The sequence below is a fragment of the Neofelis nebulosa genome, chromosome 15 (genome assembly GCF_028018385.1).
Source record: "Neofelis nebulosa isolate mNeoNeb1 chromosome 15, mNeoNeb1.pri, whole genome shotgun sequence".
NCBI classification, from domain to species: domain Eukaryota; kingdom Metazoa; phylum Chordata; class Mammalia; order Carnivora; family Felidae; genus Neofelis; species Neofelis nebulosa.
The window spans coordinates 64,187,627-64,213,398 of NC_080796.1; the positions used below are offsets into that span (position 1 = coordinate 64,187,627).

The following is a 25,772-nucleotide window of genomic DNA, read 5'->3' on the forward strand; positions in this document are numbered from 1 at the left end:
TTGAGACAAGTGACAGCTAAGATATAATGTTAGCACATCTGTTCTGTATGGTATGGAAAATAATATAAAGGCCCTAACATTCTTATTTTTCGAGTTCAAACTCAAGATGCTAAGTTATGAGCTGATTTCATTTCCAAGTACCAGGGGGGATCTGCTATGCAAGAGCAGACCAAGTACCTTTTTTAGCTCCGAGGGGCACACACAGTCTAGTCTTTGAGAATGAGAGCCCCCCAGGGTTGTGCTCCAGAAACAACAGCCCTGCACAAAGGAACATGGTTATTCTGGGTATGCAGGAAGACGAGACGGAAGGAAGGGATGGCATTTAAAACAAAACATGTATCTGAAGTGATTTGAGTAGGTGGGAACCCAAGAAAATGTTGTTTGGTGGTATTTTGCCTTCTAGAACATCCAGTGGCTCTGATCCTTGCAATGGGGAATTCTCAGGGCCAGGAGAGATCTGTATAATAAGGAGATAGATTCAGGTCAGGAATAACTGTGTACAGATGGTGGTTGAACCATAAAAGCAGACAGTCCTTTGGCACAGCAAAAATAAAGGTATGAATTGAGAGTCAAGAACAGAGCCGAGAACATTGACAGCTTGTTAATGATTAGATAGCTGTGGGAGGCACTTGGTGGAATAGGCTGAAATTCTCTTTAATTAGACGGTAGCTGTTGGCGAAGCAGCACATTCAGCTGACGTTTACGGACTCTGCCGTGTTCTGCTCGCAAGGAGCCCTCGTTCTAGAGGGGAACGCAGTTAGCGGTGCGCTTACAGCGTGCCGCTGCTCTGGTCGGGGGCAGGTGCGGGGCGCTCCGGGACAGACAGGACGACAGACACCCACAGCAGGCCGACACGTCAGAGGTAGAATTAGCAGTACTTGGCAGCCTGTTGGAAATGAGGCCGAGGGACCCTCAGATTTGTAGCACAGGTGACTGGTTTTGTGAGACGTATTTGCCGGGATACGAAAGGAGTGGATTTCAGGGGGAAGATGGAGGTTTGTTCAATTTGAGGTGGGTGAATTTGAGATTCCTCTTGGGTGGAGCTCTTCAGTAGACACTTGGGTGTAAAGGTCTGGGTTGGAGGGAGTGTTAGAAGCAGCAGTAATAGATTTGCGAGCTGTCGTCAGAGGAGCACGGCACTAACGTGCCAGCCGCTGTTCTGAGGACTTCGCACGTGGTAACTCATCTGTCCCTCTCTGGCCCTGCCAGCTGGGCACTGCCATTCCAGTGGGGGGGAGGAGCTCAGTGGAGAGACGAACAGCTGGAGAAGCGGTATCAAAGAAGGCAAATCAAGAGAAGTTTAAGAAGTGGGAAATAGTAAAATGGTTGTTTCTAACGTCTTTGACTTATTTCTACTTATGTGTTGAGATTTCACTCCTGAGATCTTTAATTTTCCTCTTAAGCAAGCACTGGCGTCGTAAGTATAGAGCCCAGCCCGTGCATGAATTAAAATGAAGTTTGAATTGTATCGAATACAAACAAATGAGGCTACTCTAAGTAGTAAGAGCCTGAACTCTGGAGCCAGGTTCACTGGGTTTGAATCCCCACCCCTCCTGCACCCCAGCACAGCCGCTAACTATCAACTTGGGCACTTTCCTTAATTTCTCTGTGCTTCCGATCCCTGCTCCGTGAAATGAGGATAACAGTACCTACTTCTGAGGGTCATTGAGAGGGTTAAATGAGCGAATAACTTGCACAGTTCCTAAAACAGTTTCTGGCACATTACTGTGTGTTCCGTGTCATCTGTTATCACTTTCGTCAGTATAACTCTGCTATTTGTCGTTAGTAACTTTACATATCAATTTAGATTTTCCCTTGGGATGCCAGTGACTCAGTCAGAAGTTTGCGGGCAACAAACCTCTTGTGGTTACAAGGAGAGGGCTAGTGTATCGACGCCCTATTTATTGTGCTTATCTAAATAGATGTAGTCTCTTAATCAGAGTCAATAAGCCAAATTTTGTTCTGTAAGTGTGGTGGGAAAAAAAAAAAGCGGATGTTTGAAGTTAAAATTTTAGATTTCATCCTAAGTTTGAATTCCAACTATGCCTGAGTTTGAATCCCAAAGATTGCCCTTGGTCCGCCTAACCTCAGTTTTTCCATCTGTAAAGTTCAGGTTAGTAAACAATTGAATTTATTGTAATGATTACACAAAGTAACATAGAAAGAGCCTGCCTAACAAGGCACCTACTATATGATAACCATTCAATGAGTGGTAACTGTTCTTTGGTGTTTTGACTAAACTAAGGATCCCAAACCACTTGTACAAGATAACAGAAGGGCTCACGGACTCGTGGAGACCCACTATACCCGGTTCTCTCCCTTCCTGGTTGCCAACTCACAGTTCTGTGTCCAAACTGATTTTTCTTTTCGGTTCTGATTACTCTTGGGATAGAGTAAGTATGGCTTGGGATAGATTAGAAAATCAGGAGTGCATATTTGCATAAGCATTTTTCTTTTAAAATCCTTGCGGTCTGTCTTCTCCTTATAGTTTGAAGGCGGCGAGTCGTTATCTAGCGGAAGCTTGTGTCAGAGGTCACGGCCCAGCAGTGACCTGAACAACAGCAGCCTCCAGTCCCCTGCCCACCTGAAGGTCCAGCGAAGCATCTCAGCAAACCAGAAGCAACGGCGTTTCAGTGATCATGGTGGGGAGAAGTCAAACCAGTGAAAAGACACCAGTCCTGCCCAAACTTGTGTTTATCGAGAACTCCGCACTCATGTGTTTATGTGCTCGTATCATCTGTTATCACAGATTTCTATTATTGCATGATTAATAGAATCCCCCTTTTAGGGACTGACCTAACTTTTATAATCAAACAGTTTAATGTTAGTTCCAAGTGTAAAATATATAAGGAAGGATATTTTTAACTTAGAGGTTTTGTTCACCAGGAGAAACTGTCCGAGGATTTTCGGCTAACGGTGCTTTCTTAATGTGTTTACAGCTGGGCCCTCCATTCCCCCTGCCGTGTCATACACCAAGAGGCCTCAGGCTAACAGCGTGGAGAGTGAACAGAAAGACGAGTGGGACAAGGACTTAGCTCGGAAACTTGGCAGCACTACGGTTGGGTCAAAAAGTGAGGTGACTGCAAGCCCTCTTGTGGGGCCAGAAAGGAAAAAGTCTTCAACTATCCCGAGTGTGAGTGAACATTCTGGCACGTTGCAATTTGTTGTCAGATTGCGTTTGAAAAAAATAATCTTGGAAACCATCCTTTTAAAAAACATGTTTCAGGGCGCCTGGGTGACTCAGTCAGTTAGGCGTCTGACTCTTGATTTCGGCTCAAGTCATGATCTCATGGTCATGGGATTGAGCCCCACATCGGGCTCTGTGTGAACAATGTGGAGCCTGCTTGGGATTCTCTCTCTCTCTTCCTCTCTGTCTGCCCCTCCTCCCTCCCTCCCTCTCTCCCTCCCTCTCTCTCTCTGTCTCTCTCAAATAAAAAATAAAAATAAATTGAAAGATTCAGAAAGACAGAAGCCAGAAGGAAAACCTACTCCTGGACTCACTAAAGTGGAACACATACACCAAAACCAAGTGAAAACTTCTGGAAAGTTTCCAGGATAAGGTAGAAGATGACCTTAACAGGAACAAAATTCAAACTGACATCAGATTTCTCAACAGTAGCATGAATGCAGGAAGACAAGTAGAGTGATATGTTTTAAGAACTAAAAGAGACTCACACTGAACCCAGAGTTTTGTATGTAGCCAAATTGTCATTTCAGTGTGAAAGGCCGATAAGGACGTTCTTAGGCAGCAGATATCTCAGCGGCCTCGTTACATAGTGACCTGTTTGGAAACACTGTGGTGTGAGGAGAACCGTACTCTGATAGGAAGAGAAATGAATCTGCGGTGTCGCTGGAAAATATATGCAGTTGAACGTGATGCAATAACTGGTTCAGGTGTGTATGTGGTGACAGACACACACAGACACACACACAAAATGAAAATCCAGAACTGACATTGTGGACAACACCCAGGAAGTAAGAATGGGGTGGAGATTAAAAGAAAAGGAGCCCACGCCTTTCAGCAAAAGATAAGATCGGAATAAGTTTTAAAAAAAGTCGTGGGAGGGGGCGCATCTGGGTGGCTCAGTCGGTTGGGCGCCCGGCTTTCGATTTCAGCTCCGGTCGTGATCCCAGGATCGAGCCCCGTGTCCGGCTCCACACTGAGCATGGGGCCTAAGATTCTCTCTCTCCTTCTTCCCCTCTCCCCAGCTTGTGCGCGCTCTCTCTCTTGCTCTCTCTCTCGAAAAAAAAGAAAAAAGAGGAACAGTAGCATTGAGCAAACATGAGTTCAGGAACTTAGGGACAAACAACGTAAAAACAGAAATAGAACTTACAGCTTTTAAACCAACAGAGGGGGAAAAAATTGGTTTAGCCTAGGGAAAGTAGGAAAAGAGAAGAAAAGGGAAGAAAGTACTTTAAATAGAAACATGAAGTAGAATACCAGAAAACCCAGCACAACCCTAATTGCAAAGGGGTTAAAACTCCCTAGCACCAACTGTCTCATGTCGTTCGTTGAAACCATATCTTTTTAAAACATGTGATTTGATTGTCGCTGCCTAAACTCTGAAATAGGTGTGCATAACCATTTTCAGAACAGATAAATATAACCACTTTACCTGCCCACTGATCTGTTTGGAGATGCTTTTTAACTCCAATAGAGTTTAAGACGTCATTAAGAAAAGTAGTTTTCCCAGGCAGGCCGTCATTTTCCCTTACCTAAACATCCGCTACAGGACACTTTCTGGAGCATCATCACCCCCACAGCACAGGAACAAAGAATCTGGTCTCTTATTTTCTGCCACCACCCTACAGCGATCTGTCATTCCACTGGGGTGGATCTTACTTTCCCGTCGATATACTCAGCTGCCTCTTTCCTCTCGTTTCCATGTGGTGCTCTTGTCTGAAGTTCCCCCCTCACGTTATGAAAATGCCATTCGTACAGGTCATTTCCAGCCCCACCTCCTGGATCGAGTGTCCTGGGACTGAGCACTCCGGATCTCGTCAGTCTTTCTGATTGTCGTATCGTGTTGTCCAGCTCTCAGCTGGATGCTGTCTTGTATTGTTGGCTGTCACTTCCCCATGTAAACCTTCTCTCCCCTTGTTTATAATCTCCTCCTGTGTGTCGACATGCTGATTCCTCAGAATCGTTGGTGCTGAGGCATGTGTGGCTTTTCAAAGCATGTTTAGTAAAGAGGGCGTAACAACTCTGATGCTGGTTTAAATTCAAGGTACTTATGCCACACTTCTTTATCATCTTGAAGGAAAAAAACAGCACAAGCCAAGATTCTCATAGAGAAACTTTGTTCTGAGCCCCTTGGTTCTAAATTTATCTTCATTTACTGTATTAATTTTGGCAATGCAAGAAACCAAAATAATACATTTTGTTTGATTTTAACAGTTCAGAAATGTCTCAAGAAAAACTAACAGTTTACCCTACCTTCCATTCTCCACTTCCAATGTGACTAGTGTTCTCATTTGGGAGAAATTCCTTTATAGGTTTTCCTTTTTAAAGAACACATAAATGAATATACGTGTACGTAGGGGATTTATTTTTTTATAAAAATGAGATCGTACTATATCCGTTACATTTTAATTTTCTCACTTAAAATATCATCGGGTCCTTGTACATCCGAACACCTGGAGCCACTGCGGTCTCTTGAGGGCCTGCATGTCTCTCCTCGGTACCGACAGACGCGCGTGTCACAGTTTATTCCCCTGTCCGTGCGGTGTTTAGAGTTTTCAGCTTTTCAGAGGATTTGTCCTTGGATACATAACGTTATTACTGTATTTCTCTTAAATACCTTCTCAGAAGTTTGGTTTCTGGGTGACCGGGTTTTTTTAACCTCAGGTGGCTCACCCCACTCTCCAGTGTCCCTGACTGCACAAGCCGCCCCCCTCACTCCCACCCCCCTCATCCAGGGCCCCGGTGCTAATGCTGGGCGCTAATGCACGCTCCTGGCTATGTGCGTACCCTTGGAACATGCACAGTTAAATTTTTAATAGACACTACCAGCGTAATTTCGATGGCTGGAGTAATTAGAGTAATTCTATCTCCACAAGCTCATCAACAACTGGGTATTATCGACCTTTAAGATCGTTGCCTGAGGGCCAAAAAACAAAAAAGTATACCCTTTTTGTCATTAATTTGCATTTTCCAGACTACAGTGACATTGATGGCATGGCCCGCAAAGCATAAAATGTTTGTCATCTGACTCCTCACACAAAGTTTCCCGATCCTAAAATACAAAAGCCAGATACACAGCTCTGATCCCTTTCCTTTGAGGTAATGTCCAGGAGGAAGGAACTGAGCATTTACAATCCAGGTGCTGTCACATTATGAAATATTGGTTGAAAAAATAAACACTTTTACCCTTGATTCTATTAATTTGTCTGTAAAATGGAGCATAATAGGGGCGGGCACCTGGGTGGCTGAGTCAGTTGAATGTCCGACTTCAGCTCAGGTCAGGATCTCCCGATTCATGGGTTCAAGCCCCGCATCAGGCTCTGTGCTGACAGCTAAGAGCCTGGCCCCTGTTTCGGATTCTGTGTCTCCCTCTCTGTCTGCCCCTCCCCTGCTCACACGCACGCACGTACGCGCTCTTTCTCTCTCTGTCTCTGTCTCTCAAAAATAAAAAATGTTTAAAAAAATTTTTTAAACAAAAAATGAAATATAACAGAAAATATTGGGGCGCCTGGGTGGCGCAGTCGGTTAAGCGTCCGACTTCAGCCAGGTCACGATCTCGCGGTCCGTGAGTTCGAGCCCCGCGTCAGGCTCTGGGCTGATGGCTCGGAGCCTGGAGCCTGTTTCCGATTCTGTGTCTCCCTCTCTCTCTGCCCCTCCCCCGTTCATGCTCTGTCTCTCTCTGTCCCAAAAATAAATAAAAAAAAAAAAAAAAGAAAATAATGCACTCAAATGGCATGACATGGCTTTTCACTTTCTTTTTTCTTAAGTTTTTATTTAAATTCCAGTTAGTTAACGTACAGTGCAATATTAACTTCAGGTGAACAATACAGTGATTCCGTATTGCCATACAACACCTGGTGCTGATCACAAGTGCCCTTAATCCCCACCCCCTGTTTTCCCTATCCCCCCTCCCACCTCCCTTCCGATGGCTTTTGCTTTCTGATGGAAAAATAAATCATGAGATGAATAGATAATTTAGTAAGTCATGTAGTTTAGCAGTACTTTTTTAAGTTTTTTTTTTTTTTTTCCTTGAGAGAGAGACACAGAGACTCCCAAGCAGGCTCCACACTGTCAGTGCAGTCTGATGCAGGGCTCGATCTCACGAACTGTGAGACCGTGACCTGAGCCAAAACCAAGAGTTGGACGCTTAACCGACTGAGCCACCCACACACCCCAACAGCACTTTTAATGTTTATGAATTAGAAACCTTTTTAAACCAGTAGTAAAATTTCTTACTTGTCAGTCTGCATTACTTAACATTGGTCTACTATATGACTTAAGGGTGATACTGACAGGCTATAGAGAGCAGTGGGGGCAGGTCTGAGGTAAAGAGTTAAATAGATGTAATGGTTGGTGAAATTTGTTGGTTATCTGTATCATCTCTTTTATTTTTCGTCACCCACAACATCACAGACTCTAAACGATGGGAGTGTTTCTCTTTGTGAAAGACCTTAGGACTCTTTCTGCAGTAATAGGCAGGAAAAACAAACAATATTCTTCCCTTCCAGAAACTCCCATCCAAAAATTTTGCACATAGCAGTTAATGGTAAGCTCTTGGCTAGTCTAGAAACGTGGAAGCCAGATGTTGAGTTTTGAAGATGCAAATATGTTACGCTGTTTTTTGGTTTTTTTTTTTTTAACGTTTTATTTATTTTTGAGCCAGGGAGAGACAGCATGAATGGGGGAGGGGTAGAGAGAGAGGGAGACACAGAATCTGAAACCGGCTCCAGGATCTGAGCAGTCAGCACAGAGCCCGATGCGGGGCTTGAACTCACGGACAGTGAGATCGTGACGTGAGCCGAAGTCGGACGCTTAACCGACTGAGCCACCCAGGCGCCCCAGTTATGCTGTTTTTTAATCAAAAGACAATAAAACTTGAAAATGTGTTTTTCAATGATATTCGTCACATATGCTAAGTAATACAAAATAGAAAATTTTGTGTCTTGTAAAAAATACTATTAATCACCATCTTTAAAAGAACAAGGGAGAGGCGCCTGGGTGGCACAGTCGGTTAAGCGTCCGACTTCAACCAGGTCACGATCCCGCGGTCCGTGAGTTCGAGCCCCGCGTCAGGCTCTGGGCCGATGGCTCGGAGCCTGGAGCCCGTTTCCGATTCTGTGTCTCCCTCTCTCTCTGCCCCTCCCCCGTTCATGCTCTGTCTCTCTCTGTCCCAAAAATAAATAAAAAACGTTGAAAAAAAAAAATTTAAAAGAACAAGGGAAAGGAGAAACTACTTTCAGGGAGACTCAGAAAGGTTAAGATAATGATTATAAAATAAAACGTTTTACATAAAAATTATAGCGTGATTATATAACATGCAGTCTAGTATAAAATAAGCCCAGGGGGTTGTCTACAGGGGTTGGTTTCTTAGGAAATGCAGAAAAATTTGTATATCCCCTTTAGGGAAGTTGCCAAGCTGAGAGTTAAGGGGTCTGCAAGGGTAGTTTCTCTCTAGATCCCAAATCCTAAACAAAAAGAGCCTTACTTGTTCATCAGCCATCAGAGCTTTGTTATGTGAACTGGGAAAGTCATTTCTAAAAGTTAGTTTTACAGATGAACCTGTATCACATGGAGTCAGTGAACCTGTGTTTCTATAACTTGTGCATGATCCTCAGCTGTTTGCCTGGCGGCGGGGGTGGGGGGGTGGGGGGGGGCTGCTACCCCCAGTGTCACTGGCATCCAGGGGCAAAGAGAAGGGAGGTGGCGTGGGAAGATCCCGAATCCAGAAGGCACAGTTTTGAAGGAGAAACTGTTCACCCATCACACTTGGAGAAGCAAAATAGTGTTACTGAAAATGACCAGAGACAATTGGCCAGGAATTTGTGCACAATTAGGTTGCTCCTGTGACAATACAGCCCAAATGATGAAATCATCAAAAGTAAAGGTTTTTTTTTTGAGAAATGTAATGCAAGCTAGTTTCATAATGCATCTCTCCATGGTGAAACCTGACTTCTCTGCCCTCACTTAATGTGGACAGTGTCTTACCTAAAAACATATTCTTCATAATCTTAGTCTGTTTTGCTGCCGTACTTGTATAGCTTTTAATTTTTGTTTTTTATGTAAATGGTGACAAAATTCCTTCCACCCAGGAACCTGCACTTTTGAAGAGTTTGAAATCTGCACTTTAACAGTTTTGTTTACATGAGGCTTTTTTGTTCCTCCAAACTTAGTTGAAGCATATATCTATTAACTTTCTTGCCCTTATGATTAAACACATTTTAAGTTGGTTATGTATTTTAGAGAATAGTGAAAGTTCGATTAGCCAGAAATAGGGTATTTTTTTCTGTTGGAATAAGGATTCAACAGAAGATTATGTATCCCTTTTGGAAGTCATTCCTGTACAGTTTAGTACTAACTAGTAACTATTTGGGATTTGGGCAGGCACGACAGCAGGGGTTATAGATCAGTGCTTGTGTGCATGACAAGGAGATTCTGTCCCTTTTTGCCTATTCCCTCTCATTTCTCCAGAACTTCTCAGACTCGGCTTGCCTCCTGGCTAAGACCTGCAATGAGGGAATGTCCTGAGGCCCTGCACACGCACACTGTTGGTGGCCGCAGCAGGGCATGTCTCTGACCCTGGAGATTTAGTCCCCTTAACATTGATTGGGGTGGGGTGGGGTGGGTCCCCTGAGCAGGTGAAGAATGGCAGCCTGCAGGTTTCCAGGGGGCCGCCATTGTCACCGCCACAGGTTTCCGGTTTGTGGTGATGTTTCTCGTGGAGTCCTCTCTTGCCCCTGGTTCCATAGCGCTGCCTGTACCCCTGCCCCTACCCTTCTCCGGACCACCAGCTTAAAGGGAAGAATAAAAATCCAACTTCCTTGTTGCTCCCAAACACCTGCTCACTGCTGCTCTAGAGGACGAGCTAAAATCATACGAGCTCGTTAGGCTTTGCCTTTCACTCCTACAATCTGAGAGGGAGGGGGTGGGGGGGTGTGGGGGGAGGGAGGGAGGAGTGGGTGAGATCGAGCTTATTAATGTAAGGTTCTGATAAATGAAAATGCTGCCATGGATTTTTTTTCTTCAAAGTCCTTTGCACCTTAAATTCATTTCTTTGACTTTCCACAGCTACAGCCACAATTTTAAGATGGCTTTTTTTTTTCCTTCTTAAAGAGCAATGTCTATCCTGGAGGTAGCATGGCAAGAAGGAACACGTATGTGTGTGAAAGGAGTGCAGATCGATACGTGGCGTTGCAGAACGGAAAAGACAGCAGGTACCTGTCACAGCGCCACACGGTGCTGTCTTTGTCATCCTCGTGCAGGACTGCTCTTGCCCAAAGAGGAGCCGAACGGGTCAAGAGGAAAAGGGAGTCCTAGAGAGGATGGTTGCAAGCAGGCACTCGGACGAAGGCGTCTCCCCTCCTGTACCAGAATGGGAGGATGGGAACCTACTCTGGGGAAAGAGGAGATAAATGCTCTTACCCCGAGCTTTGCTAGATAAAATCTGGTAGTAAGTGTTCCCCTGTAACAAAGCACATCCTACTAGTCATCCTAATCTGATCTTAATTTCAGTCTTGTTCTCTTATCTACGTGCTGCTTCCTTTTTATCTTTGACTTCACTTTCTTTTAACCTTTGTTTCTTACCCATCCCCCTCCCATCAGGCCATTGTTGTATCCAAATAATGAAGGTCTGCTTTTTCTTCCTCTAAAGAAATGTGGCCATCTTAACTGATGATTGAGAACCATAGAATTCTCAACATGTTTTATTTTCAAGAATGATAAATCATATTATTTTTATTATTTAAAAAATGTAGCTTCTTTTCATCGTGAGTTGTAAGGACTATTCGCCAATATAGTACCAAAGTGCAGGGAGCCTGTTCAAATAAAATTCTGTTCTTAGCCCCATTCCTCATCATTTCAGTGGACTGGACAGGGCATGCTTACCACTGGTTTCCTCTCCATTAACGGACATGTAAAGTGTTATTATAAGGCGTGCAAAGTAAATGTATTATCCTCAGATAGAAGATCCTTCAGGCTAGAAAAGGAGTTGAGGATTGATTTCTGACGTATTACTTTTCCTATACCAAGTCCTAATCTGTAGCTCCTTTGACCTACGACAGTTAACCTATTGATTAATAATATGAGCTGAAAGCATTTTGATGATGTTTCTGGAGACTGTATTTTTGCTGTAATTACGAATTCTTACTGGATGAGGGACAATAAACCACAGCAGCATGTTACATCAAACTCTTGAGTGTTGGGAAGTGGAAAAGGTCTCCGATCATAAGAGGAACTTCATACCTTCTCAGATTCGCATTTGTAGACCAAGCGTGTGTGAGCTCTTTTCAGTGGAAGGTGGTGGTAAATTCATTCTGTACCTTTTTGGCAAGAATACGGTTTTGTTATTCACGAATGACACCACTAATGTAATCTTTTAAGTGTCTCAGTCATGAAAGGTACAGTCGATTTAGATTTTTAAAGGTCTATTTCTTAAATTTTAGTAAACTGCAGTTTCTCTTCTTTTTTACATTTCCATGGTCTTCTCCACTGTTTTCTGTCGAAAGCCTTACGGAGATGTCCGCAAGTAGCATATCTTCTGCAGGCTCGGCTGTGGCTTCTGCTGTCCCCTCGGCTCGACCACGCCACCAGAAGTCTATGTCCACTTCCGGCCACCCTGTTAAAGTTACACTGCCAACCATCAAAGACGGCTCTGAAGCTTACCGGCCCGGGTAACGCGCTGGGTGCACCTCATTTCAAAACATAGCACCAGGGGCGCCTGGGTGGCTCAGTCGGTTAAGCATCCGACTCTGGATTTTGGTCATCATAATCTCATGGTTCGTGAGTTCGAGCCCTGCGTCGGGCTCTGCACTGACAGCGTGGAACCTGCTTGGGATTCTCTCTCCCTCTCTCTGTGTCTGTGTGTGTGTGTGTGTATGTCTCAAAAATAAATAAGTAAATATTAAAACAAAAATACATGATAGGCACCATCGCATTAAGAACTTTCTGAGAAGATTCGGTATCTGCAGCAAAGGGAAAAGTTGAATCGTAACATAAACATACCACATTCCTACCTGTTTTCAAAAATGTTGCTTATGACTTAAATCATTTTCTAGAGGAATTTTCTGTAAGGATCTTGTTTTAAATCCATCCCTGAAGTATTGCTGCCTGATTTGTCATTCAGGTAAATTGAATTTTTTATGATCTAACAACAAAAATACTTGAGACTGAGAATGAAGACTTCTGGCTAACCCTGGCTGCTGCCCAGTACCTTTTTGAAGTAAAACCAGACTTTTTGTTTCTCTGTCAGGGAAACAGATGATCTCAAAGAGCCCTTTTAGGAACAAAATGATATGCCTGTTTTTCTAGTATTTGTCTATGCTAGGATTTCTCCAATTCAGGAACATCTTTAGTTCGGTTCGTTATTCGTATTGGTGATGTCCTGTAGCATCGTGCTGTCCCTGAGGCCTAGCTTGTAAATAGGAAATGACTCCATTCAGATGCTTTCTGATAAATAATAAAATCCATGTTCCACGTTGCTGAATGGTTGAAATTAAGAGAATAGTAAAAAAATATACATGCAGCAGCCCCAGTCTGCCATTCCTGATACTGAAGGGTATTTGTATCCTTGTTTCAATAACTTCTCAGTCCTTAATAACTGTATTTTTATAAAAGGCGTTTAGTTGCAAACTGAAATGTTACCCCTCTCCGTGCAGTGATACCCTAAATGCAGCTAACGCGTGGATGTCTAACATGAGCAGAGAAAATGGGGCCTAACGAAAGTAGCCATGGCAAGGTTCGGGTAGTTTTTAGCATGAGAGCTCTGTCTGCCATTATTCTGAATAATAGATCTTCATTTGTCCCCACAGGGCGACCCAGCGAGCGCCTGCTGCTTCCCCATCTGCTCACAGTATTAGTGCCAGCACCCCAGACCGAACCCGCTTCCCCCGGGGGAGCTCCAGCCGCAGTACTTTCCACGGCGAACAGCTCCGGGAGCGACGCAGCGCGGCACACAACGGGCCACCCGCTTCCCCTTCCCACGAGACGGGCGCCTTCGCGCACGCCAGGAGGGGAACGTCAACGGGTATAATAAGCAAAATAACATCCAAATTCGTGCGCAGGTCAGTACCGAGGTGCTGTGGTGTTTTGCTTCCTCTAGGAATTAGAAAGGAGACTTGTTTTTGTTTTGTCTTTTTTTCTTTAATCTTTGCGGTGATTTTCCAGAGTGGTTTCATGGTATTTCACCAGAGCCCCTCTTTTACAGAAGTTTGAAGAAGAAAATCAAAGCAGATGTAAAGTATTTTTTTCTCCTAAGAGACAGAGAAAAAAATGCGCAAGATAAGAATTTTTAAGTTGTATAAAACAGATTGGAAAGAGCAAAAATTTGACATCAAAAAAAAAAAAGTGTGTGTTTTAACAAAAAGATTATCCCCAACTCAAAACCCTGGATTTAAAAAGAGGAAATCAGAGTTTCCATTTATCCTTCAAATAATATGTCTTGGGAATACTTCTAAATCACTCAGTAATAATATCTAGTTCGCTTTTTTTTCCCTTCCCTGTGAAAAGCCTGTGTACTGGAGTCACATAGATGACTTAAATAATTTTACATCCCAAAAGCCTAACGTGAAAATACAGCAGACACACAGTGAATACAAGCATAGCAAACTTCTGATCAGATAGCGGAATCGTGCTCTCTTCTAAAGCGTAAGCATGATCGCACAGCACATACTGATTGTGGAGGTTGCTGAACACAGCGCGGTGGCTGTCCATTTGATCTATTATTAGGTCCTCCTAAAAGCCTGCTAGAATCCTGTATGTACAAAGCCCTGTGCTAGGAGCAAGACGCAAAGGTGAACAAGACCGCGTCTGTGCACAGTCCTGAAAGGGGCAGGCCTGTAAGCAGCTAGCCGTGATGGGAAGCAATACGGCAGTGGCCTGGGGTGGCCTGGGGACGGCACAGGCAGTGACGAGGGGGAAGGGTAAAGCTCTGTACTATATAGACATTTGAGCAGGGAGAGTTGTTACGCTTGCTTTAAAACGGGAGGAGTTATTATGCTTGCTGTGAAAGATATTAATTAAATACTTAATTGTCCAGGTTATTAGTGTTTTAAGATTTCAAAGAGTGTGAGTAGAAAAGAGAAGAACAGCTTTAGTTTCCTGTCTTCTCATGGACCAGTTTGCCCAAGATCACGGCTGAATTTAAAACTTAATTTTTTTTTTTTTTAATTTTTTTTTTCAACGTTTTTTATTTATTTTTGGGACAGAGAGAGACAGAGCGTGAACGAGGGAGGGGCAGAGAGAGAGGGAGACACAGAATCGGAAACAGGCTCCAGGCTCCGAGCCATCAGCCCAGAGCCCGACGCGGGGCTCGAACTCACGGACCGCGAGATCGTGACCTGGCTGAAGTCGGACGCTTAACCGACTGCGCCACCCAGGCGCCCCAAAACTTAATTTTTTTTTTATGTTTATTCATTTTTGAGAGAGAGAGAGAGACACAGAGCATGAGCGGGGGAGGGGCAGAGAGAGAGGGAGACACAGAATCCGAAGCAGGCTCCAGGCTCTGAGCTGTCACTACAGAGCCTGATGCAGGGCTTGAACTCATGAACCGATCATGACCTGAGTCGAAGTCGGACGATCAATTGACTGAGCCACCCAGGCATCCCTGAATTTAAAACTTTAAATACTCAAACACAACATCAATTTCTAACCGTATCAACAATGATGTACCATTTGGGCACAGACCATGCAGCCTGACACCTTGAGAGAGAAAGACCCACAAGCTCAGACTCTGCATGACAGACTATAATGCTGGCTGTCCACCTGCAGGGTCCTAGTTAGATTAGCAGTGGTTTCTGCTGTTGGAATGTGGCTCACTATTTAAAGCCCTTTTTAAAAGCCAGTACTTTCTCCTGATTAAGCCAGGATTCATTTCAAAGTGAAGGAAAATGGTTTTGAGTTGCAAAGCCTGATCACTAATTGTACATGAAGACTTGTGTAAAATATTTCCCTTTACTTTGCAATGAAAATTTTGATTCTAGAGAGAACATAGTAAAAGGGCCCTTGACAGGAGGTCAGGACAGAATGCAAGAAAGTGGCCTGGAGACGGTCTGTTGGGTGGTTGGATGAAGGGTTGCCACAGAGCCATCAGTTTAAGAGATGTGAGGCCCTGCCCGTGCTGGGCACCGTACTGGGTGCTGTTGGTACGGCCGTGAGCGAGACCGACGCGGCCCCCACTCCAGGAGCAGCTCGCGCAGTTCTGCTGCCTTGCACGCAGTTGAAATGTTTTCCCGCTCGCTTTTAGGTTTCCTCCTCCCTCTCAAACTAGCTATTCCTTCTCGAGCTGTTTGCTGGTTCTTTTCAGGTCCCCTTGCCTTTCCCCCTGACCTCTGTCAGATCGCCCCAGCATTCAGGCTTCGGACACGTTCTCTTCTCTGGCTGGCCTCACTGTTGCGGTGATCGCATTCAGGCCCGTGACCCTGCATTCCGTCCCACGTTAACAACTCCCACACTTCTGCCTTTAGCCCAGCTCTCTCCTCTGAACTACAGACTCACATATCCAGTGTCTACCCAGCCTCTGCACGCCGACATGTGATGGTCTCCCAGACTGAGCGTGTCCAAAATCCAGCTCTCTCTCCTCTTCCCAGAAGCATCCTCCCTCATTCTTCGCCACATTGGGTACCGACAGCACCGTCCCTCTGGTTCTCGGACCACAAGCCTTGAGTTATTTCTGAGAGCACACGCCGGGCCTGCTGGCCTGTGGCCGTGGCTCTCTGCCGTCCCAGCATCTCCTGGACGTAGCTTCTCGGTCGCCGAACCCACCGCTCGTCTTCCCCCCTGCGAACAGGTCTCTTCGCTCCCGCCCTTGGCCCCCTCTTCTGTGTTCAGCATTGTCTGTCCCCTTGCTTTTACCCTGCTCAGAATACAATTTGAAGCCCGCAGTGGCCTCCGAGGCCCTACACGGTCTGGCCGTGCATTTCTGCTCTGACCCCTCTTCTGCCCCTTCCCCTCGCTGGTCCCACACCGGCCACACGGGGCACCTGAATGTCCTCGCACATGCCAGGCCCGGGCGGGATCTCGTACCCGCTGTTCCTTCTGCCCCGAGTCCTCGTCCCCCACGCCGTGGCCAGCTTCTTCCACATCACCTTTGGGTCTTTGCTGCAGTGTCCCTTCCTCGGTGAGACCTTCCTCAGTCCCCTCTTTACAATCACAGCCTCCTCCTCCCGACATGCCCTCTCCCAGCTCTGTATTCCTCCACAGCGCTCCACACTACCTGCCCGAACACCCCGCTCGGCGTGGCGTTCACCGTCTCTCTCTTCCAGCTCTGAGATGAGCCCCTTGAGAACCTGGATGTGCTTGTTTGCTTTGTTTTCTGCTAAATCTTCTGCTGAGTATCGAGTGCCTACTATGACACAGAAGATGACATTCGATAAACATTTCCTTATTTGGTCAAATAGTGTGGAAGACAAATTTTTAAAGTGAGCAAATAAAGTTGTCATGAATCCTGGTAAGTGCCGGGCAGGAAGCGGGTCCCAAAATAGAGAATAAGGCTGGGGGCTAAGGGCGTTCAGAGGTAGCCTCAGAGGGGAGCCAGCATGAACATTTCTGAAGTTCCATGATGTTCTTCTCAGCTTCCGAACACGTCACATAGCAGAGGGACCTGGGAGGCTGCCGGGGCGGGGGAGAGGGCAGGAAGGAGGTTGTTTGTCTGCTGACCTCTGTCAGCAGTTTGGTAGCAGATTTTAACATCTTTTGATTTTTGACATGTTTTAATTAATCCTGGGTCTGGTTAGAGAAGAGGAAAAATCCGCGCTTCTCCCGTAAGGTGACCTGTCACCACGTGGACAGCTTTGGCTTTGCGGACGTGTTTGCGTTCGCTGCCGTGCGTACAGGATTCCCTCACGTCCCACCGTGTAGCTTGAGAGCGGGCTGTGCAGACACCGCCCACGATCTGATGCAGGAGACGGGCAAAGCATCGGTCTCGGGACCAGGAGTGAACCTGCCGGCTTCTGCAGCCGCGGGCAGGCTGGAAGGGCACTGGGTCTTCTGTACGTGCAGCATGTTGCACTTTGGGGAGGGTTGGAGCCTCGGACGTAAACTGGAGAGTTTCTCGATGTTCCGGAGCTGTTCCGGCCTTATTCTTTGTTACTCTCACCTCAGCTCCCACATTGTCAGTCCTTCCCACTCGCGTCTTCCTGAGTCCATCCTGGGTTCAATTCCCGCCCTTCTCTCTGTTCCCTTTGCCCTCCTCACTCCGCTGTGCCTAAGGCCGGAAGAAATGGAACCCGCACGCGGGCAGCCCACGTGGCCAGCAGCACAACTGGGAACGCTCAGGGGCAGGGCTGATCCGGGCCCAACCTGGCCCCACGACGCCTCACGTACTTCGGGACCAACTACATCGTGTGCCACCAACTGCTTAAAAAGATGGAAAGACAGGATGTTGCAGGGGAAATAGGAAAGGGATCTGGGTTGCTAAACTTTAAGAAGGGAAGGATAGAGACTAGTTCAGAGTTAATCATTCATGTATTTGAAAACCGTGATGGCAAAGAAGAAGCCAGTGAGTAAGTTCTTCCCGGCCGGTGAGGAGGCTGTAGGCTGAAACGACCACGTGAGAGAGTGGCTTTCTGGTCTTAGGAAAGAACTTGCCAGTTAGGAAGGTGATTTTCCACTAGAGTCCTCCTCAGTCAAGGGAGGATGTAGACGCACTATTTCAAAAGCCTTTTAAATAGCATTTAGAACCATTTGTTTTGCACAGGTTCTATAGAGCTGCTGTGTAAACTGGAGATTAGATCAAACCTTAAGAGTTTTTAACCATAGCTCTCTCTTAATAGGGAATAACCAAATTCGTTGAGTTGAGTATGTCTTGCTATGTGTAAGATATTTGGCTTCTTTTTTTAAGTCTTAAATGTTGGAGAGCCCTGCCACGCCGCATATGGTGTTAGAGCCAGCTGGCTTTCTGTACCCCCAGCTGCCTCCCTCCGTGGCGACTGGACGAGTTGAAACCTTCACCAGGTAGCAGACATGCTTGAAGCCAGGGTTTCTGTTGGCATCCAGGAGGCAGGAGCAGGGTGCGGGAACGACGTGACCCGTCGTTGAGAGTTTCAACAATTGCAGCAGGGGAAGTAGTGTCAGAGGAGGGTGTCGTCCCTAGTGCTTACAGTTCAGCAGCAGTGGAATAGGTGTTTGCTAACAATGACTTACAAGGCAAAATACAAAGAGAACAGAAGCCCCATGAGACGTGTATTCCTTTGTATGAAAGCGGTGGCATCACTGTCTTTCCCAGCTGCTGGGCTGCCCTCCAGTCTATACCAGCACACCAACATGTGACTGAAAATGTACATGTCAGTGCTTTATTTATGTGTGTGTGCTGTAATAAAGATAAATTTTACATAGAGGTCCTTGAAGCATTACACTTCCTGTTGAAAACGCCAGTCATTAAACATAGAAATTTAAGAAACCACAATGCGAATGCAAAAATACGTCTTCTTTGTCCTTTTTGATTCAGAGAGCGAGATGGTTTTTACACAGTATGTTTGTCAAGAAAGGCGATGCATAAGGCATTCGTATTTTTAACCTCCAGTTCGAGTTTTAGAGCTTAGTGTATGGATATGATTTGGTAATTTAGGGAATGAGGAAAGTGGCCCTGATTTTATTCCTATTGCATTCACTTTACATAAATAGTATAAATGTTTCCAGAATGGTTAAAACATTAAGAAAACATGAACTTAAGGGTTTGAGTTGGTTATTTTTTTTTCCCCAGCGATGTGGTATTTCGCTATCCCAAGTCAGCTCCGCACATTTAAACTGGTGTGTAGCTCGATGCTCCTGTGTCGATTCTTAATTGCATTTGACAATGACAGAGTAGTTAAAATTTTGGTAGACTTAAAAACCATTCATGATGTTCAACAAAAGGACAAGTAGTGGAGTTTTCCTGGTTTTATTTCACAGGTGGATGTCCAGGTAAGATCAATGTTTCTGTTTAAGACTGATTTCATGTTTTAGACTCACCTGCTTGGATAGGCTGTTGGTTTGCTGTAACATTTCATCATGTGCATGAATCATGAGTGTCACATCTGAAGTTAAGTTAATTGCTTATGCAAAAATCAGTACTTGTTTTTAGAAACACTTCTGTATGTTGAACTTTAACCACAAGGCTAATTTCTGTATTTTCTAAATTGAGCGACTACTAGAATTACGTTTAATAACCAATACGAAGTTGGATCTTGCTGTTGAAAATTATTAAATGGTTTTAACTGTAGATTGAACGGAACGCAACCAAACGATAAATTCTGACTTTAAAATTGTGACTGGGAATTGGAAGATCCTGCTTAAAGAAAACGAAAACAAAAGCAGTCCTAAACTGTCAAGCTGGCATCTCCTCTCTGACAATACCCAGTAGACGCTCAATAAGATGACCGTTAAGCTGGTGCCGTGAAAGCGTGCAAAGCGGTGTCCGACTGCCTAGTAACCGAGAAGTGTTGCGCTGGAAGTTTGCTTAACGAGTTAACTTTAAAATCATGTTAGATGCAGGTTTTCTTGATCTATTTTTCACTCTTATCATTAAATCTCCACCTTCACTTTGTTTTGAGGGATCCAAGTGAAGGCGAAGCCAGTGGCAGAACAGACACCTCAAGGTGAGGAGCCACTATTATACTTCGCTGCTAGGCCCCCGTGTGTGAAGCCGCGCCCTCGAAATACCCACGGCACCTCATAAAGCTGAATAGAGCCAATAGCCAGATAGTATGTGTGTTTTCAATTGTTCTATCGGGACGGGTCTTCCTGACGTCGCCTGGCGTTTAATGAGGTTTAAGTTAATTCGAGTGTGTGTTCTCTAAACATTACTTTGACGGGTAGGCCTTGTAGAGAAGTAGCCTTCCTGTCCTACAAAATACACCCTAGCAGGAGAGAATTCTTAGAGGGATATGGATCGATTTTTTTTCTCACCAAAAGGATGTAACTAAAATTAGATAATACAGAACACTGGGCTAACCAGATGTGTAGGAAGGTTTAGCGTGAGAAGGACATGTTAGGTTGAGCATTCAGTGGTAGGCCACATTTTAGGACTGTCACCCAGCCTCCCTGGTGGCTTTTGACGTCCAGCGCTGGCTGTGTGATCCTGCTGACACCGGGTTTCAAACGTGAGCCCCATCCGAATTCCGGGGGGTGGGGGGACTTGGGCGGGAGGTACCGATGCTGCTGGTTTGGGGAGCACCTTAGTGACGTGTTTGTACCTGTGTCCATGTTTTCAAACGGGAAGTTGAAGAAAAGAAGGCATGAAGTCATTTTGAGTGTATCCCAGCATTAAAGGATCCCATACGCATCGCAGAACCTCGACAGGCAGTTCCTCAGTATGACAGATGCCCCAGCTTCATTCAGGAGCTATTTTGGGCCCAGCTGAGCACAAGCCCCAATTTAACTTCTACTTCTTAAAATTAATAGAAATATAAAACACAACGAGCTTTGGAAAAACTTTATCAGGCATTCCTACGCAATCTTTTTTTGCCACCTGTGCTCTATTTGCTTAGTCACAATAGTGGGAATGTTTCTTTATTGAGTTAGGTGCCCGAGTCACCCCGGTAGGCAGCCAGAGGGAGGCAGGACAGATATCCTGGACTTTTCTTCTGCCTGTGAAAGAGACATGAAGGACATTTGTTTTCAGCTCGTCCCTCACTCAGTCATCACTTTTGAGCCTCTTGTGTCTCTTCCTGCCTTTCCACTAAATTCCCCTGCCCGGAGACACCTGATAGTGTAGGGAGAGTCACAGGTGGCCGCTGATGGTCTGCATGCATTTTATCCTCGCGATGTGACTACATGTCCCTTTGGTTGTTGGGTTTGGGCGGAGGGGTGGTTTTTTGCTTTTCAACAAACTTCTTGAATCCCTACTATCTACAGGGTCCTAGCTGGCCATTTAATTCTCATAGCGGCCATTTTACATGGAAGGAACAGCATGAGGTCCTGTCACTGCAGAGCTGTGGCCGGGCGCGACCGTGAACGGCGCAGGCTCCGGGCCAGACCCCGTGGGTCTGAGCTGTGTCTTCCCCCTTACCTAGCCATGTGACTTTAGGAGGTCACTCTAACTCTCCTGCCCCCGCTTCCTCATCCCAGCTGCCTTCTAGGGTTGTTAGGCTAAATGAGTAAATAATGCGTGTTAGGCGCTTGGCACAGTTCCTGGCACCTAGTAAGTGCCCGATAAATGTTAGCAATTCTAATTAGAATTAGCATTTTCTGGATCTTTCTACAGTTAATGTCACTAGTGGCGATGCCTGTGAGATACACATAGAGAAACATCTTGTGTGTACCTGTCGTCCCAAGGTCACCAGGTTTCCCTGGTGGAACGGAAGGAAAACTTGGTTGCTGGTCTGTGCGTTTCAGCTCATTAGCTCTGTGACCTTAGAAAAGTAATGTACATTCCCTAGCCATCAGTTCTGTTTTTAAAATGAGTGTTCAGTCACGTGTTCTCTTGGGTCCCTTCCAGCCTAGCATGCTGATTCCATAACCGGACTCGTGCATACGGTCCTCACGAGATCCGCACGCCCAGGGAGGCTTACGATGCAGTGACTTAGACTCAGTGAGCACAAAGAACATGGTAGAGAAGACGCTGAAATAAATACTGTCCATATTTACCTAACAGTCTTTAGAAATTCATTTTCTCTACTTACTCCTCTCCTTATTTTCTCAAGCTTGTATAGTTTGCAGAGCGGTGGGCTCAGGTACCAGGAATGAGGAGGAAAGCACGTATGCAAATGTACACATAAGAATTCACATACACAGATGTGCACATGAATATATATTAGAGGATAATGTTGATATAAAGTATGTATAAATACAAAATATGTATGTAGTAGGTTATAAATCCCTCTCAAAGTATATCCTTTCTTCTTGAAATCACATATAAGTGAGACAGGTTAGCAAGTAAGAATTGCAACATCTGTCTTTAGAAAATGGCTCCACAAATTTAACTATAGGTCTTCTGAATCATAAATAATCTAGTCTAGCTTTCTACGATTATTTGAAATTGGTTCTCTGGTTCTGTGTTATTTATGGGAGGCCTACAGTAAGGACAATTCACTAAGGTTGATTGATTTAACAAATATGTGTCAATCAGCCACTGTGGGCCTGGCACAGTCCCAGAGGCCCGAGCAGTATCAGTGAACAAAACAGGCAGGACTCCTTGCTGTCCTGGAATTTCAGTCTAGTGGTAGAGTCAGTAAGTATGAAGGTAATAAATGAATTAAATAGTATATTAGAATGTGGTAAGTGCTACAGAAGTGGAAATAGAACAAAGTTGGGGGTTGGCCATGCCATGGTAGGAGCTGAGGTGGTCAAGGTAGACTGCCTGGAGAAAGTGAGCAGAGATTTGAAAGCAGTAAGGAAGCCATGCAGCCACTGAGGGAAAAGCATTCCTGGCAGAGGGAGCAGCCTGTGCACAAGCCTTAAGGCAAGAACATACCCCGTATGTTCAGGGACTAGTGTGGAGGCCAGTGTGTCTTGATAAGAGTGAGCAGGGAAGAAGATAATACGGGGCAGGGAGGTGGAGCGTGGGTCATGTGGAGCCTTGTAGACTACTTTTTAAGAATGTCTTTAGCAAAATGTTGAAACCCTCAGAGGGCCTGACGTCTACACTTCTGCGTGTCGTGTGGGACCTGACGTCTTTACCGCATTGCAATACAACATTCTCTATCAGTGTCGTTAGGTATAAATAACCCCTCTGTGGCCATTACTAGCATGTTTGTCCCCAGTCTTTTTCCTACCCAAAAGTAGAAAAAAAGGATATTTACATTTTTAAAAATGTATTTATAAGCAGAATGCTAGTGGTTTCTATCTGTGTAAATGTGCAGAAAATGGAGAATCTGCTTTTGCAACTTAGAGAAATATGGAAGGAACTGACAGAGTATCAAGTTCTTCACTTTCAGCTGTAAAGTTGTTTCCCACAAACAAAGTCAAAGCAGATGGCGTCCCGGGTTCTGGTTTTACGACGTCAGGATGACACAAACGTTCGTATCTACCTGAAGGTAGTCTGTAACTTGGGTGGTTTCGTTAGGCACTGAATCATGACCACTTAGACTTTATGTGTGCTTTGATTTCTTTGCTGAATGGAATTTCTGTTTCCATTCTCTCCCTTTGCCCTCTTCTTCTAGAAGCACGTCAGGGGAACCGAAAGAAAGAGACAAGGAAGAGGGTAAAGATTCTAAGCCACGTTCTCTGCGGTTCACGTGGAGTATGAAGACCACTAGTTCCATGGACCCCAATGACATGATGAGAGAGATCCGGAAAGTGTTAGATGCAAATAACTGTGATTATGAACAAAAAGAGAGGTTTTTGCTTTTCTGTGTCCACGGAGACGCGAGGCAGGACAGCCTCGTGCAGTGGGAGATGGAAGTCTGCAAGTTGCCACGCCTGTCCCTCAACGGGGTCCGCTTCAAGCGGATATCTGGGACATCGATTGCCTTCAAGAACATTGCATCTAAAATAGCAAACGAGCTTAAGCTGTAAAGAAACTCAAATTTACAGGATCAGGGAAGATAACGTTCACATATGAGGTACAGTTTTTGAATGTATTGGTAATGCCCAACGTGATTGGCCTGTGAATCTCCCCATGTAGAATTTGCCCTTAACGCAATAAGGTTATACATAGTCATGAACTGTACAATTAAAGTCAGTATGAAGTATAATATCTGTAGCTAAAAAAGTAGGTTCACATGTACAGGTAAGTATATTGTGTATTTCTGTTCATTTTCTGTTCATAGAGTTGTATAATAAAACAGATGATTGCTTAAAAACTTGTATAGTTGTCTAGATTTCTGCACATAAATGTATGTTCGACGTTTTCAGTTGGAAGTGTTCTTCCCTGTTATTTACATTCTGGTGGGTTTTTTAAATTCTTACCTCCATCATGCAATTTTGAAAATTGTGTCCAGAATTAAAAGTGCACAGAAATAGTCTTTAAAATTGTAGCATGGACTTTTAAAAATTATTTTTAAATCATATTTAAATGTAAACCACGAGCTGATAGATAGATCAGCTTTACTATACACAGAATTATTCCTGCTTATCTTTGCTCTTACCCTTGTTCTCAGACAAGGTTTAGTTGAGAAAATACAAAATGTTTACAGTGTTGGCACTTAGAGTTTTTCAGATAAATTACACGAAAATAATAATAGCTTTGCCTTGAGCTAGCTAAGAAATACTGGGGAAAAAAGTGAAACCTGTATCCAATTCCTTTTAAACTTTAAAGTGTTTTCTGGCCCACTGCTAAATGTAGCAGCAAAATTAAAAAGAATCAGTACTTCATCTGGCTCTTGTAACGTAAACTGTCGCTGAATACCGCAACGTGATGGCAGAAATCTAAGAACATCGGGACTGTCTCATAGCACAAACTCATCTTCACAGTGTTGATCGATGCATCAGTTAAGAAATAATGCCACCTCAGGAAATAACTGGCATTGGGAACATTTGCCTCTTCTCCTTTCCTCTCCATCCACCCCCGACCCAGTAGTATCTGTAAGTACTTAAGAGACTTTTGAGCAAATCATGCTATTTATAACAGTGTGTTATTGATTTACGCTTATGTGGCTGTTCAGTTTGTTCCCACGTAACCTGTTTGTTTTTCATATTTTGCCAGATTTCTTGTATTTATTCCACATCGTTATGCCTAGAACGTGCAGCTTTGTAATTGGGCGTTTGCCTAGTTTTCTTTCATGATCAGTGATACATGCGATGTAAAACCACTAGTAAAGGTACATTTTAATACTTGTTATTTTATACTGAATTAGCCTTGGAGGTTGACTGTGCAATGTTATTTAATGTTGTAATTACTGTAATATCGACATATGGGCCCCATCTGCGCACTCCTGAGAAACAGAAAGTGTATCCAAGCTTCATCGGTTTAGGAGAGAATAAAGGTGTGGTAAATACTGTAATTCTGCAGTAGAGCGCTCCACGTGTGGGAGACGAGACGTGCCGTCCCGTGGTGGCTTCCCGACTGGGGTGGACTTTACGTTCTGTACTGTACTGTGACGTAGCTTTCTTCTGTAACAGTTCTGTTCTAAAATGAAGTGTATTTTTGCCTTAGCAAAGGATGGTGTTTGGAAAAAAACAAAAAACAAAACTGTGTAGCCCCTTTTTAACCTAGTGTTCATTCAGAAAAATTGATGCAAATCTCCATTCACTCTCACTGGTGCACACTGAAGTTTTACTTGAACGGTTCTCCTAATAAAGCACTTGTCTTCTGCTCTTTACCAGAATGTGAATTACCTGTTTTCTAGCACAAACGTGTTCTGCATGGGGAGTGTATTCCTTGTGTCCTAAATTTAGTTGACAGGGGGTAAAGCTATGTAGGTTTTCAAAATGTCATTATGACAAGAAAAATTTACTCTTTTTATAGGAATTCCTATCATCAGAACACTTTTTAAAAAAAAAAAATAGCCATCATGCCTTTTCCAAGGTAGAAACTGATGGGTTGGATTGTTGTTTTGTTTTGTTTTTTACATTTTCTCACTCTGGTTAACTCTGGTGTGTTTGTGGCAAGGAATTTCACTATATTTTTTATGAACTGAAAATGAAATCTTGATATTCACTTTAGATTTTCCCATTTTATGTGACAACAAAATTTTTTTTTTTAAGATTTAGAAGAATTTTACAATATGTTTCCATAAAT

At 44.4% G+C, this 25,772-nt stretch overlaps 1 protein-coding gene across 2 annotated transcripts in view; it reads left to right on the top strand.

Annotated features, from left to right (window-relative positions):
* Positions 1 to 25,353, top strand: part of MARK1 (microtubule affinity regulating kinase 1) — a 120,378-nt gene extending 95,025 nt beyond the window's left edge. Inside the window, exons 12-18 of one of the 2 annotated variants that reach the window (XM_058701861.1) lie at positions 2,489 to 2,642; positions 2,940 to 3,133; positions 10,295 to 10,395; positions 11,686 to 11,850; positions 12,988 to 13,239; positions 19,705 to 19,749; positions 23,254 to 25,353. In XM_058701861.1, coding sequence (XP_058557844.1) covers positions 2,489 to 2,642; positions 2,940 to 3,133; positions 10,295 to 10,395; positions 11,686 to 11,850; positions 12,988 to 13,239; positions 19,705 to 19,749; positions 23,254 to 23,608 — 1,266 coding nt within the window. In that variant the 3' untranslated portion in view covers positions 23,609 to 25,353. The remainder of the gene's footprint in view (positions 1 to 2,488; positions 2,643 to 2,939; positions 3,134 to 10,294; positions 10,396 to 11,685; positions 11,851 to 12,987; positions 13,240 to 19,704; positions 19,750 to 23,253) is intronic. The other variant, XM_058701862.1, reaches the window with a different exon arrangement.
* Positions 25,354 to 25,772: the final 419 nt, after the last annotated feature.